The following is a 20,169-nucleotide window of genomic DNA, read 5'->3' as shown; positions in this document are numbered from 1 at the left end:
TGAAAGTTATGGCATACTTAAGAAAGAACAGAACAAGAGCTTGATTCGAATAAAACATGGTATCATGCAGAGGTAGGCAATTTTCGTCCCCACCTATAATACAAATATGTGTGATTTTGTAAGATGTTTTTTTTGGGCGATTCGAGACATTCTACATGTTTCTTTTTCCCGGATGTGGTTTTGCTCGGTAATGGCGTCGAGCTTGACGGTCTGGTCCCACCATCCCACACCGCCACAACAGCTGGGAAAGGATTTCCGAGGCCGTCACGCTGAGCGAAGATGGTGGCAGCTCCAGGCGTGCGGATGTTCCGTTCGCCCGGATAACACAGCACAGCGGCCACGAGAGCGTCTTGCGGGGACTCTAAGAAACCCGCGTTCGAAGCCCACCGAGAGGGTTGTGGAAGAAAAAGGGAGGCTACAAGCAGAGACTGAAGAGGACACACACGCACTCTAGCTTGAGCGCGCACTCGATTGTGTGTGTTGCTGTTGGACACATAACACTCTTACAAACTAGTGGCATTCAGACACTGAGCACTTGGTCCCGATAAGAAGTCCGTTGGCTGCGTTTGGATCATTTGAACAAGGATACAAGCGAGGGTTTCCTCTTCTTTCTGCACGTCTTCTTCGCCTTGGGGGGATGTGAAGGGAGGAAATCGAGCTCCAAAATAACCACAGTCCTCACTGGGTCTCCTCACCAAACGCAGGAAACACGGCCTGGGAAAAACTTTTTCTTTTCTTTTCTTTTTCTTTCTTTCTTTTTTTTTTTTTTTTTTTAAATTTGAAGACACTATCTCGGGCTGACGTTTTGCGCTACTTGGATTTAAAGTAGTACATTTCTACCCAACCACACCTCTCTGGAATCCAACGCCGCTGGATATCGGGAGAAAAGTGTTCGAATGTGTTGTGTTGTTTCTATTGCGAAGAGCTTTGATCATCACTATTTTTAGAGCAGCCTCGACCCAGGCTGTTCCTCGTATCTCGTATGTTTTGCCAACTGCGCGCAACAAGTTGCAGTCACTCCGAGCTGAGGTAAAGCGACGCTAATTTAGTCTAGCGGTTGGTATTTTCTGTGCTTCTCTTTTCGGAGTACGCTCTTGGAATAGCACACACCCCTCCCCAGCCCTCTTTGGAAGGTAGAAGGGGGGGATAGACGGAGAAGATCCGGAGTGGGAGTTCAGGAAAGGACGGGGCTGGGTCTGTGGCAATAGGCCTGCTTGTCTGACAGGCCTCATATAAGAACTGCTTTATGGTCATGGATCGGTCTCTGAAATCTCGCTGTCAGGAAGATTCTCAAGACTAAAGGTGGAACGAAGGAATGCATGGAAATCCAGTTGTTGAGGAGGAATGCAGAAGGTAAAGTTGCCTGATTTAGAAAGCATCCACAGTTTTGCCTATAAATACTTGGAAGTTTGGATGAACAATCCTTAAATATATCTTTTTTGCATTTCTGCAGCTCCTCAAATTGTTGTAAATCTGCATCAAGCTGCTAGAGTGGTGGAATTTTTAAGAGGCTACTGCACAGGGAAGATGCCAGTCGTTGCAGAGCGACCAGGGACCATGACCAACTGTTGACAACGAACATCTGGATGTGCGCACACAATGCAACAGTGGATGGTCAATGATGGAAATGGACTGAATCATGACTGTTGTTTTGCTGGGGCAAAACTCCGTCTGAAACCGAGATTCTCTTTGGAGAGTGATGCTTATCATGCGAGGAGTGACGCTAATCCTGGGTCTCATCATGAGCAGCTCAATACGGTGGAAAGGTGTGTCTGGTGTGAGTGAGTGTTTCAGCGTGTCTCTGCATAGCAAAGACGTCTGCACCTTGTCCTCAGTACTATAAACGTGATTACTTCAGCAAAGACACCTTTGTGCCCCCCTCCAAGCCTTCCCTCGCCACAGTGCCAAATGTGAATACACACTGCCCACTCGACACGTCTAATTGCCTGACCACCATCCAAAGCTATTAATATTTAACTCCACTCCCGCACCCCTCCTTGCCCACATCAATATGGCCACGCTGCAACAACACCGGCAGCTTCTCATGCACGGCACAGAAGTGAGCTGTAATTCCAGCAGGGATGGTGCTGTGACTGTACGGATTACTAACAGTTCGCTGCCCCGGCATGTGCAGCCACAGGAGTCTGTTAGGGCTGCCGCCGCTGTCGGAGGTGGAGCTGGAGGCCGTGAGGATAGGAGTAGAATGAACCCTAACCTCCACAAATACAGTATTTCGTCCAGCTGCAGCTCTGCAGATTCCAGACTGGCTACAACCTCCACAACAAGGGTGCACAGGAAGGCACCACCACTCTTTGAGCGATCTGCTGCCCAATGCTGGGACCCCAAATTTGACTCTCCCATCCTGGAGGAGGCTTGCCAAGAGAGGTGCTTTCCTCAGACTCAGCGGCGCTTTCGATATGTCCTTTTCTACCTGGCTGTGTCAGCTGTGCTCTGGGCCGTTTACTTCAGTGTCAATAGTGACCGTTGCCACCCCATGACCTTCCTGGCCCCCACAGCATCCTTTTTAGCCCTCTTAGCACTCCTCTTCTTGTTCACCTTAACTCAGTACTACATACAGCTGTACAACCAAACATCATTGCTCCTGATAGCAGTCACCTTCGCCATCACCCTGGCTCCACAAATACAGACTGCAGGCTACACTGAGCTGGAGTGGGCTCACCATGCAAATGCTTCATACCATTTTCCAGACACACACCAATCTCCTTGCATATCGCCAGTGGCTACCTTTTCTTTTTGTATAGAGGTCCTTTTATTGTTATACAGTGTTCTCCATGTGCGTCTGTATGCCTCAGTGATGCTGGGGTTTTTATACTCGATATTATTTGAGGCATTGGGGTGGGTACCGTTGCTTCACCGAAGCTACGACTCTACTGAATGGGGAACACATTTGGAGAGTTCCACCTCCAGCTGGGAAACGGACACTCTGCAGTGGCTAGGTCCGGCCAAAGCGCTGCTTCACTTGTGTGTCCACGTTATCGGTATCCACTTGTTCATTATGTCAGAGGTGCGCTCTCGCAGCACCTTTCTCAAAGTGGGCCAGGCTATCATGCATGGCAAGGACCTAGGGGTGGAGAAGGCCTTGAAGGAGCGTATGATTCACTCGGTTATGCCTCGACGTGTCGCAGACGAGCTAATGAAGCAGGGTGACGATGAGGGTGGTGGGAGTGAGAACTGTAGCAAGCGTTATTCCTCTGGTACCTGCTCTGCCTCAGTTGTCTCAGTGGGCACTGGAGGAGGTGTTGGTGCTGCCTCGCCATCACAAAATGCCATAAGCCCCAAGAACTACCCTCACAACAACCACAAACGCAAGAAGACCTCCATCCCACGTGGACAGATCATTTTTCGACCTTTCAACATGAAACGTATGGAACCTGTTAGCATCCTTTTTGCAGATATCGTGGGCTTCACTAAAATGTCTGCCAATAAGTCGGCACCAGCCTTGGTCGGGCTTCTCAATGATCTCTTTGGACGCTTTGACCGTCTTTGTGAACTAACCTGTTGTGAGAAGATCAGCACACTGGGTGATTGTTATTACTGTGTCGCAGGCTGCCCTGACCCTAGAGCTGACCATGCCTACTGTTGTGTAGAGATGGGTCTAGGTATGATCCAGGCCATCGAACAATTTTGCCAGGAGACATGTGAGACTGTCAGCATGCGTGTTGGTGTCCATACCGGCACGGTGTTGTGCGGGATTCTAGGAATGAAACGCTTCAAGTTTGACGTCTGGTCAAATGATGTCAATCTGGCCAACTTGATGGAGCAGCTCGGTGTGGCCGGCAAGGTTCATCTGTCTGAAGCCACTGCTCAATTTCTGGATGACCGCTACAAACGGGAGGATGGTCGAGTGATGGAGCGAGCTGGAGAGAGTGTGGTGGACAAGCTGAAGGGTGAGTAAATGTTTATCTTTTATTTACTTAAGATGCACTTCCAAAGGATGAGTGTTTAAAAAGTCTAATTGTCTGACTATGTGAACCTTAGCTCTTGGTCACCAAGGCTTGAACTGGGTCACTGCATGCCTTTGCAACACTAAAGTATGTTATTTTACGAGTTTGTCTTGTTGAAACAGTCAACCAGATCAGCAAGTGATCATGTTGATGAGATTAAAAGATTAGAGCACCCGACACAGGCACATTTTGCGGTGGATTATATTTGGTGTCTAAATGAAAATGGATGGATGGATGGATGGATGGCTGGCTGGATGGATGGCAGGACAAGGCCATATTTAAAATCAAAATGCATTTCTATTGAGAATAATATCACATTCCCAATAAACAACATTGATTTAGAAATACAAATGCAGGTGGTGTGTATTTTAGTTACCATATGGTGATATGATAAGATAATATTTGGAAAATACAGATAAGATGGGTAAATTGTGTAATACTCAGATTTTTTTCCATTGTTTCAAGGGTAACATTTGAACTGTAAAAAATGTCACCATTGTCTTTTTGATTGCTGTAACAAAATCAAGGGTTGTAGGGCTATCAATATTGAATATTTTTAGAGTAATCCTTTGATTATTGCAACTATCAATGAAATAATTGGATAGAAATGTGTTTAGTATTGACATTTATTACAATATCCTTCTATCCATTTTCGGAGCTGGTTATTCTCACGAGGGTGGGAGGAGCGCTGTCCCAGCGGTCATTAGGCAGGAGGAAAGATACACCCTTAACTGGTTGCCAGCCAATCACAGGGCACATGTAGAAGGGCAACAGTCGCACTCACAATCCCACCTCTGGGCAATTTAGGGTCTCCAATTAATGCATGTTTTTGGGATGTGGGAGGAAACCGGAGTGCCCGGAGAAAACCCACGCAGGCACGGGGAGAACATGCAAACTCCACACAGGTTATAGCATTTAATTTAATTATTATATCAAATTACTGTTAATAGCCAATTATTGTTGCTTATTTGGTATTGTTAAAAATAAAAAGAAAGAAAGAAAGAAAGGAACTATTAAACACTATCACATGAGGGAGAGTATTGTTGCACTTACCAACCTTTCTGAAAACGGAGCAACTTCTTGAGTACTGAGTAATGTGAAAGGCCTCTACCGGAAGTTTGATATACACTTGGGAGGCTACTTCAGGTTTAACTGCCCCTTAATTTCATCATCGACTATTTTATACTATTAATTGAATATGATTTAATGACTGGTTTGGTTTATAAAATGATAAAAATAAGGGCAAAATATCAATCACTATTTTACAAAGTAAAAGAGGATATTTGCAAACGTCTTATTTTGATTAAACACAAAGAAAATTAGTCTGCTTTCTTGGTGGACTTAAGAAATGAGAGATGTTTCTGCTGAGAAGCTGAAATCAGTGGATTTGGATCATTTTGAGGTAAACAATGGCTCTAAATGACTAATCGATGATCAAAACTGTCAATTAATTTGATCAATTAGTTGTTGATAAATCAATTAATTGTTGCACTTCTAGTGTTTCCCCTAGAAATTTTACTTTCGTGGTGGTGGCCATGGGAGTGGATGGTGGCGCCGGGGTGTTAGAAAGCGCATATACGATAAACATCTGCCACACATTTCTGAGGTCCTGGGTTCAAATCTGTCCTTCCTGTGTGGAGTTTGCATGTTCTCCCTTTGGGTTTCCTCTACGTATTCCGGTTTCCTCCCAGATTCCAAAAGCATGCACGGTAGGTTGATTTAAGACTCTAAATTATCCGTTGGTCAGTAAATGAGTGCGAATGGTTGTTTTTATGTGACCTGTGAGTGACTGATGACAAGTTCGGGGTGGACCCTGCGTCTCACCCGGAATCAACTGAGATGGGTGTCAGGACACCCATGACCCTAGAGAGGATAAACGGTTCAGAAAATATAGCGCTGGCCTCACAGTTCTGAGGACCCGAGTTCAGTCCCGGGCCCTGCCTATGTGGAGTTTGCATGTTCTCCCCGTGCCTGCGTGGGTTTTCTCCGGACACTCCGGTTTCCTCCCACATTCCAAAAACATCAACATTAATGAACACTCTAAATTGCCCCTAGGTGTGATTGTGAGGGCGACTGTTGTCTGTCTCCGTGTGCCCTGCGATTGGCTGGCAACCTGTCCAGGGTGTACCCCGTCTCCTGCCAGTTGACAGCTGGGATAGGCTCCAGCACCCGTGACCCTTGTGAAGATAAGCAAATTTAGTGTTTGTGGGTATGTGGATACACTAATTTATGAGTAGACTTCGTGGCTACTACTGTGACAGAGGACTAAACTTATTAAATCAATCCATTTCAATTGCATAAATTAATATACAAAGAAAAAATAGTCAAAGTTATTGCGCTTAGATTGCAACAAAGCGCAGTATAAAAATAACTTTGTAGTGTCACTGACCGTTTTATAATCAGGACATGTTTTCAAGGCACGGCATACAAACAAACTAATAATTAAAAATATCACTGAGAATTTCAACAAGTTGGTCTTAATATACAGGGTGGGCAGAAAGGACAGATGTTTTTTTAAAAAACTCACAAAATGAGAAATAGTAGTTGCCAACAAATTTTATTGACAATATATTTAACAGTGTGTTTGAAATAGTATTTGCAAAGAGCAATGTTGGAGAGAGTGAACACCAACTTCCATCAATGCCTTCAGAAATGCATCAATGAAAACGGGCCCCATGTGTTGGATGTTTTCCACATTTGATTGTTTCAATCACTATTTTAATACAATTTTGTGAGTCTTTCAAAAACGTCTGTCTTTTTTGTCTCCGCCGCTCTGTGTTGTAAGACAATCATGCAGCTGTGTGCAACACAGTCTCAATTAAGGCCTTTTCACACTGTACTGGCTCAATGTGAAAGGACCATGCGATGCAGTGGCAGTGACCACGGCCCCCCAGTCCAATGTGCCCAAATTTGGAAGTGCTCACAGAGCAGCCTACCAGGAAGTAAACAGGAAGTTTTTCTGCTGGAGAAGTAGGCCGCACCTCAGCAAATTAGGCAAGGTATATCTTTTTTTTTTTTGTAAAAGAAAACTGTCCATCATGGTTCTTTTTATATACATCATGCTACGTATTTTCTCCTCCAATTTTCCCCAGTATAAGTCACCCCCCGCGCCCCCCAAAAAAGACACAGAAATCAGTCTGCCACCTCCTCTCTCATTGGAGGACTACAAGTTTAATTTCCTTGCTAAATTTGATAGATTATTGGCCCATGCAAGACCTCGTTAATTATGACTGAAGTGCATTCTAAGAAGCTTTCTGTAGCTTGTGACAGTATGTCTTATTTGTCGACACTCAAATGGTAATAGTATTAACTTGAGTTTCCTCATTGTTGACTTTGATTACACTGTTGTAGCTTTGTGTTTTACATATCTTGAAATTATATTGAAGGATTTCCATAATCTATGAGTCCGGCCTAAGAGCACCATGACAGAAAGGTCTAGAGCTGTGAGTTCTCTGGTCTTGGGTCTCTAGTGAACAAAGACCTTGTGTTAGACAGTATTCACACCTGAGTCTAAACTCTGTGATCACTATTTCCAGACTGGCTAACCACAACACACTAATACTGACATGTGACTTTTGATGTGTCATAAACGCTGTCTGATTTAAGATAGATACAAAGGGATACTGTTTGCATAGGGAAAGTGTCAAACCTATTTGCATTAGTGAGAGGTCAAACTATCTCATCAACTATATATTATATAGGTAATGAGAGGTAAGAAGTTTAAATAAAATGAAAAATCATCATCATTAGAAAATCAAAAAGGAACTCAACCAAGAAGGTTTTTTTTTTTTTACTTCACCTGCCTTATTCCATTGCCTGCCTTTCACCTGTGTCATTACTCCCATTGTGGCTTTGCTGACTTGCATATCTCCTCTTCATTCCTGTTCTATATCAGCCTGTTAATTTCACTTATTGGTACATTAGCAGGTTTAAAAGAATTATGATTTATGCTAACAAATTACAGTGGGAGTACCTGGAAAGAGCTCAATACGAAAAGTGAAAATAAATAAAAAGAAAACACTAATGCACTAAAATTAAACGGTTTCTTCCTTTGCCTTGCTACTAAATAATGACGTAACCAACCAACAAATAGAGGATCAAATCCAACCATTCTCAATACCGCTTAAGGCTGTTCAGGGCCATGGGGTACCGGAGCCTATCCAAGCTGACTTTGGGTGAACGGCGGACCTGGCAACCAGTTCAGGGCGAATCAGTTGTAGGGGCCTTGTAGACACGGACAACCACATGTACTCACAATCACACTTCTACTGAGTGGAAATTTAACTCGCTGCCTGGACCGACGTCAAGTGAATGCACCACTGCAACTGACAATGTTAATCTTCATTTTTTTATTTTTTTTTCAATGAATAGAACAAGACAGCCATCTCGCCGTTCCGAATACCAATACATTATTTCACTGTCAGTTAATCGATGACTGTTATTTTATTGCTTATTTTTGTCACGACGAGGCTCGAGGGCGGACCCAAATGCACGACTCCAGAGGCAAGCAGGTAGAGTACAAAAGCCTTTATTCGGTCCGAGGTCTATGATCAGAAAGTCAGTCCGTAAGAGCAGCAGTAGCAGAAGAGGCAGGCTTACTTGGATGGTCTGGGAACAGGGGAGGGTCAGTACACGGCAGGTCAGGTATACAGGAGAACGTTCAAAGCAGGCAGAAGTGTCAAGGGAGTCAGGCTTACGGGGTGAGTCGGAGAACAGGCGAAGGTCGGTACACACAGGTTGTCGATCAGGGATACGAGAGTGCTGGAACGGGACATGAAGCTCAACGATCTGGCGGCGGACTAGTTGTCCCCCGTGTCCTATAAGCCAAACCAGGGTGCAGGTGTGTGCCGACCAATTGGCTGACCACACCCAGCCTGGGGAGGATGCCAGGAGCATGACAGTTTTGGTTGAATGCTTTAATCTCAATAACATTTGTGTGTGCAGAATGGTAGATTTTCAACAGATGCACTACATTATAGGTTGTAACATTTTTCAACATTTAACGTCCAAATATTGTCAAACTATAAACACATTGAAATCATTTTACATGTCAAAAATCATGTTATTTGTGTGTGTGAATAGGTTCATGCCCACATGTGCTTTTTTGTCCCTTCACCAACACAGCCCCATTCGTCTGTACAGTATGTTGAAGTGGGGAGTCTGTGCCCTCCGGCTGGGTAGTCTGTGCTCAATCAAACGTGTCACCAACTGTAAATATGCAACAGCAAGCTATAAAATGGATGGATGGACACAGCCTTAAATATAACCAGGCCTTTAATTTTTACCTCTCGTTATCTTTATGTTCAGTTCCAAAATTGTATACCTTCCAAATAATTTCTCAACTAAACTGAATTTCATTTATATAGTACTTTCACAACAGCTGTAGCTGTACCAAAATGCTGTACATAAAATATAAAATTCTAATGGTAATACAATACACAACATATAACCAAACAAAAACATCTGCATTCAAACCTCTCTGCAAAATGGTAGCTTCCATGAAGGAGGTACAGCGTTTTGTTTCCTGCACTTGCATGTTGTTTGAAGCATCACTGTTATTGATGAGCGAGCAAAGCAAGATAGAAGTCTCCACTGACCAATATCAACGTGCTGGGAATCATAGATGTTGCAATTAGCGCTGGATGACATATTGATAAGCTTCTTTCAATTAATATTTTATTAATGCTGAATATGGAAAAAACGGATTGTTGATTTTTTTATTTTTTTAATATATTGATTGCTGCGCTGCAAGACTTCTTCCAACATGAAAAAATGCTAGTGAATACCCATCCATCCATTTTCTTAGCCCCTTATCCTCACGAGGGCCGCGGAAGAGTTGGAGCCTATCCCAGCTATCCACAGGCAGGACAACAGTCACCCCCACAATCACACCGAGGGGCAATTTAGAGTGTCCAATTAATGTTGATGTTTTTGGAATGTGGGAGAAAACCGGAGTGCCCGGAGAAAACCCACACAGGCACGGGGAGAGCATGCTAACTCCACATACGCAGGGCCGGGATCGAACCCTGGACCTTAGAACTGTGAGGCCAACACTTTACAGTTGATCCACTGTGCTGCTAGCGAATAGTTATCCATAAATAGTGTCACGGCCCATCGGAACGGGAGTAGGACCTAAATGCAGGGCTCGGACGATGCAAGGTAGTTCGGGGAGAAACGTTTATTATTCCGTGGTCGGGGATCGAGCAGGCAGTCAGGTGCAGCAGCAGTAGTTGGGACGTCGGGCGAAGAGAGCAGGTCAGCGGGCAGGCAGGAGTCGGTACATGGGAGAACGATCAAAGCAGGCAGAAGTGTCAAAGGAGTCAGGCTTACGGGGTCGGTCGGAGAACAGGAGAGGTCGGTACACACGGGTTGACGATCAGGGATACGGAAGTACTCGAACGGGGCATGAAGCTAAACGATCTGGCGTGGACCAGTCGTCGTATAATTACACAGGATAATCAGCCCGCATGAGGCGCAGGTGTGCGCCTACCAATCAGCGCAACCGCACGGGCACCCGCACGGTACCCCCCCCCCCCCCCCCCCTCAAAGGCATGGCTCCCAGGCGGCAGCGACATAGAGACCTCCTCCTGGACGGGAACGTGAGAAGGCGGCGGCAGCAACATCGCGACCTCCTCCCCCTGGATGGCAACGTGAGGCGGCAGCGACATCATCCTCACCACCTCCTCCTGGACGGGAACAAGAGAAGGCAGCGGCGCCATCCCCACCTCCTGGACAGGAAGGTGAGAAGGCGGAGGCAGCATCACCAACTCCACCTCCTCCTGGACGGCAACATGAAAAGGCAGCGTCAGTGCCACCATCGCCACCTCCTCCTGGACAGCAATATGAGAAGGCGGTGGCACCGTCGCCACCTACTGGACGGGAACATATGGGCGTGCCCGTCGCCAACAGAGCAGGAATGGGAAGTGACCGCGGACCGGTCGCCGACAGAGCAGGAACGGGGGGCGACCGCGGACCGGTCGCCGACAGAGCAGGAACGGGGGGCGACCACGGACCGGTCGCCGACGAAGTAGGAACTGGGAGCGACCGCGGACCGGTCGCAGACGAAGCAGGAACTGGGAGCGACCGCGGGCCGGTCGCCACTGGTACTCCAGGGCAGGGACGAGAAGCGGCTGTGGAGACGTCGCCACCTCCTGGACAGCAACGTGAGGCGGCATCGGGTCGGTCCCCAGTCCCACGTGAGCTTGCAGTGCATTCGTTGAAACAGCAATGTGGGCGTGGCGCGGTGGCAGGTCTGTTTCCAGGGCGACGTGAACGAGAGTCGGCAGAGAGTCAGTCGAAACTGACACGTGGGCGTGTCTCGGGAGCGGGTCAGTTCCAACTGCTGCGTGAGCTCTGCTCGGAACAGCCAAAACCTCGACGTGGGAATGGCGAGGAGGCGGGTCAGTTTCCACAGCTACGTGCGCTTGGCGAGGTGGCGGGTCCGTTCCCACTGCAACGGGCACTTGGCGAGGTGGCGGGTCCGTTCCCACTGCAGTGTGAATCTGCGTCAGCAGCGAGTCCGTCGCCGTTGCGACGTTAGCGTAGCTCGGCTGGTTCGCCAGTCCTTGCCGGACCTGGGCCGTGAGAGCTGCCAATTCAGCGCTCTGCCGTTCTATCTGCGGCCGCATTTCGCGGCAGAACACCTCGTGATTTGGTGGCTCCTCCTCCCTCTGGGCTGGAAGCTTCGCCACCGGCTGCGGATCTGCCGGTTTCGCCGTTGCCGGCGAGGAGTGGGAGGACGGTGTCTTAGTCGCCGCGCAGTGGGGAGGCACAAGGGAGCGCCCGGCCGGGGCGTCTCCTCTGGCCGCCACGCGGAGGTCCCGGGTAGATGGCCAAGCTGGTTCCCACAAACGGGTTAGTGTACTCGGACCTACCGGGCAAAGACGCTCGGGTGCTGGAAACGCGCGGAGGTGAAACAAACTGACTGGGATGAAAGACCGGGCAAAGAGATTCATAATAAAAATCATCGGAGTCGTACTCAGCCAGCTGGTCATACAAATCACGGTCCTCCTCATATTCCGAAAAGTCAGAGTCCAGAAGAATATGCGGAGCCGGAGAGGTCGTGGTCGGGACGTATTCATAGCTCGCTGGCGGAGCATAAGACACGGAAGCGGAGGACGTCAAGGAGCCTACCCGGATTGGACAGGCTTGGTTCTCCGGTAGACGGTCTAATTTGCGTCGGTCCCGGCGACGCCGGGTCTTTCCTGCTGGGTCCTGTTTTGGCCAGATCGTTCTGTCACGGCCCATCGGAACGGGAGTAGGACCCAAATGCAGGGCTCGGACGATGCAAGGTATGTGTCTTTAATGTAGCACGGCATTTCATAAAAAGAACATCATACCAACAGTAGTGTGGTTGTAGTGTGACGGTCTTCAGCTTTGCTTAAAAAATGCCTCTAGGACTTGGACAACTTGTGATTAATGAAACCATGAATTTTGCCTTTAAAAAATCCTGAAGGAGAATGTTCAGCCATCAGTTTATGATCTTAAGCTAAAGCACACTTTGAATCTGCACCCAAACCACACCAGCAAGTCAACTGGTGTCTGAATCTCTTGAAAATGGATTTGGAGTGGTCTCGTCACAGTCTAGACTTGAGTGACTTGAGTTCAGTGACAGGACATTAAAAAGACTGTTCATGGTTTAAAACCTTTCATTTCTGTCTGAATACATAACAATCTGCAAGGAAGAGTGGGCTAAAATGTCTCCACAGAGATTTGAAAGACTCATTGCCAGTTATACACGACTTGATTTCAGTTGTTGCTGCTGTGAATGACCTAAACAATTATTAATTTTAGGGGCCCTTGCTTTTCCACACAGGGCCAAGTTACTTTGAAATGTTTTAGTGCATGGCACTGCAGTTTAACGGAGCAGCCATCACCGTCTGAGGTACTGTAACTGTTCTGAGCAAACTGTTCCGCACAGTTGGGCTTTTCCCAGTGTGGCATTCTTAAGAACCAAGGATTTCTTTTTGTTTACAGACCCCTAATTGTAGATTATTGGAATAGCCTTTGTGAAAGGGGTCGGTTGCATGATTTTCCTGCATGCTACGACACGTAAAGAAATATTTCACAGGGACTATCAAAGAAATGAGTAAACACGACTAAATATACAACTTATGCTAAATGAAGTTGTTTTAATCAGTGAAAGCCCTGTTTCTCTTGTGTCCCATCTTTGGGTTATGTGTCTTGCTTTGATCATTTCCAAAGACTCTTATTGTTGGTGCTTAGCCTCCACATGCCTTTACAATTTTGATGGCTTTGTTGCCTGCAAGTCATTTTTCATACACCACCATCTGAAGTGGAACACTCAATATTGTTTCTAAAATACTTTCTTTGTCATGAAAGTTGTAGGGTCCTCTTCTGTCTAATTATTAGGCTGGTTCCCCTTTTCATGAGGCTCTCCAAGCACTTTTTAAATTTTTATCTATTTTTAAAATTGATGCACTGAATTTTTGGCTCCTGAAAATTGTTGCCCAGTTATGGCTCAAAAGTGCTTTTTCTTTTTTTCGGACGAAAGACTTTGGGTAGTTGAAACAAAACGGGCCAACAATGACAAAGTGGTGTGCCCGCTGGACATCTCAGTCTCACTGCTTTGCAGCTCTGACCGTCTTTCAAAATGTCTTAATTTGGGCTGAGCAATAAAAAACCAAAGCGACATTCAATAGCTCAAAATACACTTTCCTTGCTAAACATGACACGCGATGAGCTAAATGTGTAGCTTAGACAGTGAAAAAATGCCAGCCAAAACTTGGAGTTACCCTCCAAGATTGGGCTATTTTGACAAGAGAAGTCACTCAATGATTGTGTGGTGGTGGAGAACAGTGGCATGGAGCAAATTAAGCTGATGCGGAAGGAATGTTGGCGGTCGTGTCCTTATAAACAAGCAACAAAACAAACGTGATTAATCATTAAAAGAAGTACCACCAAGTAATTATGTAGAAAGCATGAAAATATTCGCAGAGTCTGCCACTGCTGCCAGTGGTCGTAGTGGTCTGCACGTCCAGCTACACTGCGCTATGGTCTGGTGCAGGGAAAGGACGGGACACAGAAGTGGCTCCATAGTTGTTTTACTTATCTAGTGTATTTAAATGAAATAAATGGGCAACAAGTAGCGGAAGTTTACATATTCCTATCAGGAAGAAAGGATGCAAACTGAAAGAGAGAGAGGAGAAACTACGTTGAAACCTACACCATTGAAATAGTAATTGAAAACAAACCAATGATTTTGGTGTAATAAATAAATAGATTGAAAACAAATAGAAAAATTGCCTGGAACAGTGGGCGACGCAATTCTGAGGACCGGGGTATAGGGGTAGATCGCATGTTCTGCCTGGGGGTGTGTGGGTTTTCTTTGGGTACTCCAGTTTCCTTCTACATTCAAAAACATGTGTGGTAGGTTGATTGAAGACTGTTGAACTCACAAATTCTTTATTTTTCAACTGTTAAAACGGTGAGTTCAAAAAGTATAGTAAAAAAGTTGTAATAATAATTGCAATCGGGCGATATATAGAATAAATGATATTTAGATATATATTTTTTGTCACCTTGCCCAGCCCTAGGTTAGTAGACAGTCATAGCCATAAATGTAATGTTACTACTACTACTAACTAACATGTTTTTAGTTTTTGGCTGTGGTTCCCTCATTTTTTATTTCAGGTTTCAGACATAAAGTGTCATTTTGCTGCATCACTATTTTTTTTCCCACATATTTTTAATAGCTTCTAGGATTACTTTTTTTCCAGTGTCATGGGACACAGATGAGCGGTTGGACTGAGCCACAGGTGGAATGAGCTGATTTTCAAAGTATAACTTTTTATTTTTAAACTCTGATGATCATTAACATATTTTGTTCGGTCGAGATGTGTGGCCTGGAACCGGTCTGTGGCTCTGTTGTTGAGGACCTGACTTATTAATTTTTTGCCCTTTTGTAAAAGTCCCAGCTTTATGGAGCTCTCGTTTTCTCTCCTCTCCATTTGCACAAAAATAGTCTTTACGTATGTGCTCTACACATTTAACTTGGCTTGTCATTCCTACTACTCAGGAATGCATTGTCAATTGTGTGTGTGTGTGTTTGTGTTGAGTGCTGATAAGACTGCCCAACCCTGTTCCAGCCTGATTACTGGTTATGTCATGCGCACACGTTGACTGTGTGTACTCTAATTTTTTATCACTAAATTTGCTTTTAATCGTGGTCAAAATTTTTCCCGACAATTCAGTCATGGATGTCATGATCCTGCCACTCCAGCCCAGGGTGTGCGGGTGCCCGCGCGGTTGCGCTGATTGGGAGGCGCACACCTGCGCCTCATGCGGGCTGATTATCCCCAGTATATATATAGAACCCCGATGACGACTGGTCCGCGCCAGATTGTTGAGCTTCATGCCCCGTTCGAGTACTTCCTTATCCCTGATCGTCAACCCGTGTGTACCGACCTCCGCCTGTTCTCCGACCGACCCCGTAAGCCTGACTCCTTTAACACTTCTGCCTGCTTTGATCGTTCTCCCGTGTACCAACTCCTGCCTGGCCGCTAACCTGCTCTCTTCGCCTGACGTCCCAACTACTGCTGCTGCACCTGACTGCCTGCCCGATCCGCGACCACTGAATAATAAACGTTTCTCCACGAACTACCTTGCATCTTCCGAGCCTTGCATTTGGGTCCTACTCCCATTCCGATGGGTCGTGACAATGGACTGAAAATAGGGTTTCATCAGGCAAACTTGCTTTTCCAACTTTAACCCTTTTTCTTCCTCTTTCATACTGTTTTATCGTATACAAAGATGTAATTCAATGAATTTATTCATTTTAAGCATTAATTTTCTACAGAGTTTGAACTTCTATTATATATCTTGATGTATCTTTTATTCTATTTATTATATATTAGTATATCCTATATCACGGGTGCTCAATGGGTCAATCAAGATCGACCAGTCAGCCGTATTTTGTTTTAGCTTTAGCTCACCGCGTAATTGCAAACAACAACAGTACAGGAAAGCACGCTGTCAGTGAGTCCCCCCCCTTATTTTAAGCTCTCGCTTAATAAATTTTAACAAACATGAGTATGGATGCTGCAGTAAAGAAGACAAAAGCATATCACTTTCATACGGAATGTGAGGCGGGCTTTTTTTCACGATGTCATTCTTTGAAGTGCGTTTGCCTCATCTGCCAGTGTAGTGAAATGCGGAACGTATCTTGAACTGTTTATGGAAAATACGACACCAACATTCTGCCGTAAAGCAAGCCGAGAATGAGTGAACAAACTAAAATCACAATTGGCCGCATACCAGTCATTTTTCACACAATATCGTTCAACAGCGAAAGGCGCCACAAAGCATCATTTCCGGGTTCGTCACATCACGCATAAAGTAGCGTAGTTGACTCGTTGTCATAAAGAATCCTCTATACTTTAAAATAAATAAGTTTTGCATTTTTGTAGTGGGTAGATCTTTGTGACTTGGTCTTTCTATTTCGTCATTGGTCATTCTAAAAAACAAAAACAAACAAAAAAACAAAACGTGCCCTCCCCGATCGCGAGAGGCTGGATACTTGAGAAGTAGATCTTGGGGTAAAAATGTCTGGGCACCCCTGTCTTATACCATTGAATGCACAATGACAAGGGTACAGTCAGTATTCATGGCATCTCATTTAATTCTGATTGTACTCGTGTATTGTGACTTTAAAAAGCTATTCATTTCTAGGACCATTTTAATTTAAGACATAGCCATTAACAATATATGTACATAAGTACAGCACATACACAATTTTCATTTCATTATTTTGCCGAGGTCACTTTGCTGCACCTGTACCACTCAACATGAAAAACGCCGAGAGAGTTGGATTGGGTGTGTCGTTACAGACAGGCACCAGCTGATACTATGAACCTTGACAGCTCAATGTATGACATAAATAGTTAAACATTTAAAATGTTACCAGTAACTCATTAAGAATTGTGAAAATGGGTTTTGAAAAAAAGGGACATTTTCCCAGAGGAATTACTCACTTTCATTTTATCTGTCAAAACTACAACATTTATTTGTACTATTTCTGGGTAAATTGATACAAGGTAAAGTTGGAGTCTTGGGGTGGGGTGTGGACTTGTTTTAAAAAAAAAAAAGGGTTGAAAGTTTTTTTTCATATTAGATAAAAAGTGGCGGCACGGTGGATCAGCTGGTGAACCGTTGGTCTCACAGTCTGAGGTCCCGGGTTCAATCCCGGACCCGCCTGTGTGGAGTTTGGATGTTCTCCCCATGCCTGCGTAGGTTTTCTACAGGTACTCCGGTTTCCTTCCACATCTCCAAAACATGCAACATTAATTGGTCACTCTAAATTACCCCTAGATGTTCATCTTGATGTGCCCTGAGATTGGCTGGCAACCACTGCTGGGATAGGCTCCAGCAGTCCCCCCGACCCTTGTGAAGATAAGCAGTTAAGAAAATGTGTGCATGGATGGATAGATATAAAGCAATTTCCAGAAGAGGGGAAAACAAAAGAATGCAGAATCTGGTCTGAATAATGTACCAGTTGTTTTTGTTTTCTGGAACCTTATGGGAAAAGAGTGATTAAAATTGGGTTTTGTGAAAAAAAAAAAAAAAAAATTAAGGCCATATCGTTCAGCCCTCATCAGAGGTGTTTGCAGTATTTTCTTGTGTAGCTACTGTAAATAATGCAATAATTAATCAATCGCATTTGAAAAATGTAGGGGTGGGGCCAGTAATGCTTGGAGATATAAAGTTGCGGGTGTGATTAGTGATGGTATCTCAAGACCTTAAAATAATTTACTGGGTTGTTATACCCGAGTATATAGTTGTTACCTAATACCATAATCATAATTTACTGACAATGCACAGACTGAGACAGACATTTTTAAAGAGGTCAATAGACATTCAATTTCAAAACCAAATATAGAACATTCGCATTTAAATATATGGAGAGACTAGTTTAACGTAAATTTAAATCAAGTCAAACTAAATCACAATCTCATACTTATTATAGTTAGATTCTGAAACATTACCTGTGTTATATCCCAGAATTCAGTGTAACTGAATTTCCTTTGACATGGCTCAGGATGTTGATGACTTTCGACATAAATGCGCTCACAGTACGTGAAGAAGCTTGGAACATGTGCTTTTGGCTTAACTTCCGAACATGCTCAGTACGGTTAACTTGCATTTCCTGTTTCCGGGTGAATACTGATTGTTTAGGAGCAGGCTTGTTTAGTTAACATTTATGAAATAAACACGTAAATTAATGTCAAGACAACACGAAATAAGCAACGTCTTTCAATATCTTTGTATTTCTACTCGTAACAAATATTACGCCAAGATTTTTCATGCTGGACTGTGCAGATTTGTGAGTGCGATGGTGCACGGCCGCGTACGCGCCCGTCAAATCACAGTGACTTAATAATGATATGTAAATAATGTCTAAGTATAATTTAGTGCAGTCCTACAATAATAAGATTCCAATTTGCAGTGAGGAATTTTGATACACACCAGGGGTTGGGAACCTGTGAGGCTGAAAGAGCCATAAACAGCAAATATTTTAAAATGTAATTCCAAAAGAGCCATCCAATATTTTTAAAACTAAATACAAGTGTATTCATGCATTTTATGTAAGTACACTTAAAAAGTACAAGGAGGCCCCGTAGCTCAGTGGTTAGAGCACTGGTTTGGTAAACCAGGGGTTGTGGGTTTGTATCCCACTGGGGCCTCCACTCCCTGAGAAGGGTTGCGTCAGGAAGGGCATCCGGCGTAAAAATTGTGCCAAACATATATATGCGTTCATTTGAGATGATACGCTGTGGCGACCCCGAAAGGGACAAGCCGAAAGAAACACACACACTTAAAAAGTACAATAAGTCTCTAAATTCATTTAAATAACATTATACTGTTGCTAACCAATGATGACAAAAGTACTTTTTACCATTAATGCAACTTCTTTGCTGATGGCTTAGTCATCTGTTTCACACGTCATTAAATTAAATTTCATGCAGATTTTGAGACTTACTGCCGTTATTCATGAACGTAGGTTGGTCTAAATGTTTTTTTAAATTTGAGAAAGACTTTTCATATGTATAGGTATAACCAAACATTGTCAGTACACAATTTTCACACGCCGTAGTGCGTGGTATGTGACAGGAAGTGCGTTCCAAGTTTTTACAATCAGCTGGTCTGCTGGTTGAATTTTTTTCATTTCTCGCCACTTATGTGCGCTCCCCAACAATGCTTCCCAACAGAGGCATGTCTTTATGTACAAAAAAAATTATAAACCACAGTGATAGGCTGCGTAAGGACGTAACATTTGTAATTATGAGTGTACCTCTTTAAGAGCGAAGGAGGGGGCGGTGCAAGGTAAACTAGGAAGAAGTGTGTGTGGCCTTCATTGCAGCAGGTCGTTGTTAGAGAAAGTAATGTGTGGTGCCAAAATGACTTCAAGCTGATGTTTTTTTTTTTTTTTTTTTTTGTGGCCACGCAGTCACGCGATCGACCAGAACTTCCTCGATTGCGATGGACATATTGACCACCCCTGCTGTATACAGTATGTCATTATGAGGGCTCTGTGAGACAATACGCAACCACTAAAAGAGCCAGGTGTGGCTTACGAGCCATAGGTTCCTGACCCCTGCTATGCACTGACTGCTCTAACTACATTCTACTTGAGTGGTGCTGTGTTAAATGGTCATTCTAAATCTGAATGTGGTTTTTGACTGGCAAGTCAAGACAAGTGGTGTGTCTCATGGATGTCATCATAGTTGTAATCAATCTAGAGGAGAACATTTCACATTTATGCAGTATGGTCCATTTTATAGGTTTTAATATGGCAACATTATCACAGGATGTGCACAGTGCATTCGATAAAGATGGACCTATGCTCATTTTTTGATGGCGTGTCATGGGGCAATTCACCTTTCTACCCCATAAACACTGTTTTTTTTTTAATGCTGTGTGTGAATTTTATAAGGCACCACAGTCTGTAGGGTTTGTCTAAATGGAACTGAAAATGTCTCATAATAGCTCCTGTCATTGATATCTTTGGCATAGATTTGGGCTTATTGTGCTTCTATGTAATTTCAGTAACTGACGACTGCCTTGAAACATGACACAAAAGTGAATTTTGTCTCATGAACTACTTAAAGAAATAGAATTGTGTTATGCCTTCAAAATACCAGCCTAATATAGTATTTGATGTTGTTATATTTTAAAGTGCACTCTT

The 20,169-nt window shown here is 44.3% G+C and overlaps 2 protein-coding genes across 4 annotated transcripts in view; one reads left to right on the top strand and one right to left on the bottom strand.

The window, feature by feature from the left end:
• Nucleotides 1-20,169, top strand: part of adcy9 (adenylate cyclase 9) — a 70,019-nt gene continuing 49,850 nt past the window's right edge. The window contains exons 1-2 of one of the 2 annotated variants that reach the window (XM_061829598.1): nucleotides 1-1,353; nucleotides 1,454-3,908. In XM_061829598.1, the coding sequence (XP_061685582.1) occupies nucleotides 2,012-3,908 (1,897 nt within the window). In that variant the 5' untranslated portion in view covers nucleotides 1-1,353; nucleotides 1,454-2,011. The other variant, XM_061829599.1, reaches the window with a different exon arrangement.
• On the bottom strand, nucleotides 8,445-12,250 carry LOC133505983 (uncharacterized). 2 transcript variants are annotated; one of them, XM_061829602.1, is made up of 2 exons: nucleotides 10,547-12,250; nucleotides 8,445-8,839 (listed from the first exon to the last, which is right to left on the bottom strand). In XM_061829602.1, exon 1 carries the CDS (start codon nucleotides 12,062-12,064, stop codon nucleotides 10,835-10,837), a length of 1,230 nt encoding a protein of 409 aa, XP_061685586.1. In that variant the 5' UTR covers nucleotides 12,065-12,250; the 3' UTR covers nucleotides 8,445-8,839; nucleotides 10,547-10,834. The 2 variants fall into 2 exon arrangements, with proteins under 2 accessions (XP_061685586.1, XP_061685585.1); XM_061829601.1 differs by having other exon boundaries at nucleotides 8,546-8,573; nucleotides 8,663-12,250.

Source organism: Syngnathoides biaculeatus, chromosome 9 (assembly GCF_019802595.1).
Source record: "Syngnathoides biaculeatus isolate LvHL_M chromosome 9, ASM1980259v1, whole genome shotgun sequence".
Classification (NCBI taxonomy): Eukaryota; Metazoa; Chordata; class Actinopteri; order Syngnathiformes; family Syngnathidae; genus Syngnathoides; species Syngnathoides biaculeatus.
Note: the sequence above shows the minus strand (reverse complement) of the source record. Positions and strands in the feature narration are given on the sequence as shown.

Bases quoted from the DNA above. Each gene is read 5' to 3' on its own strand.
- LOC133505983 (XM_061829602.1), bottom strand. From the start codon at position 12,064: ATGCTCCGCCAGCGAGCTATGAATACGTCCCGACCACGACCTCTCCGG.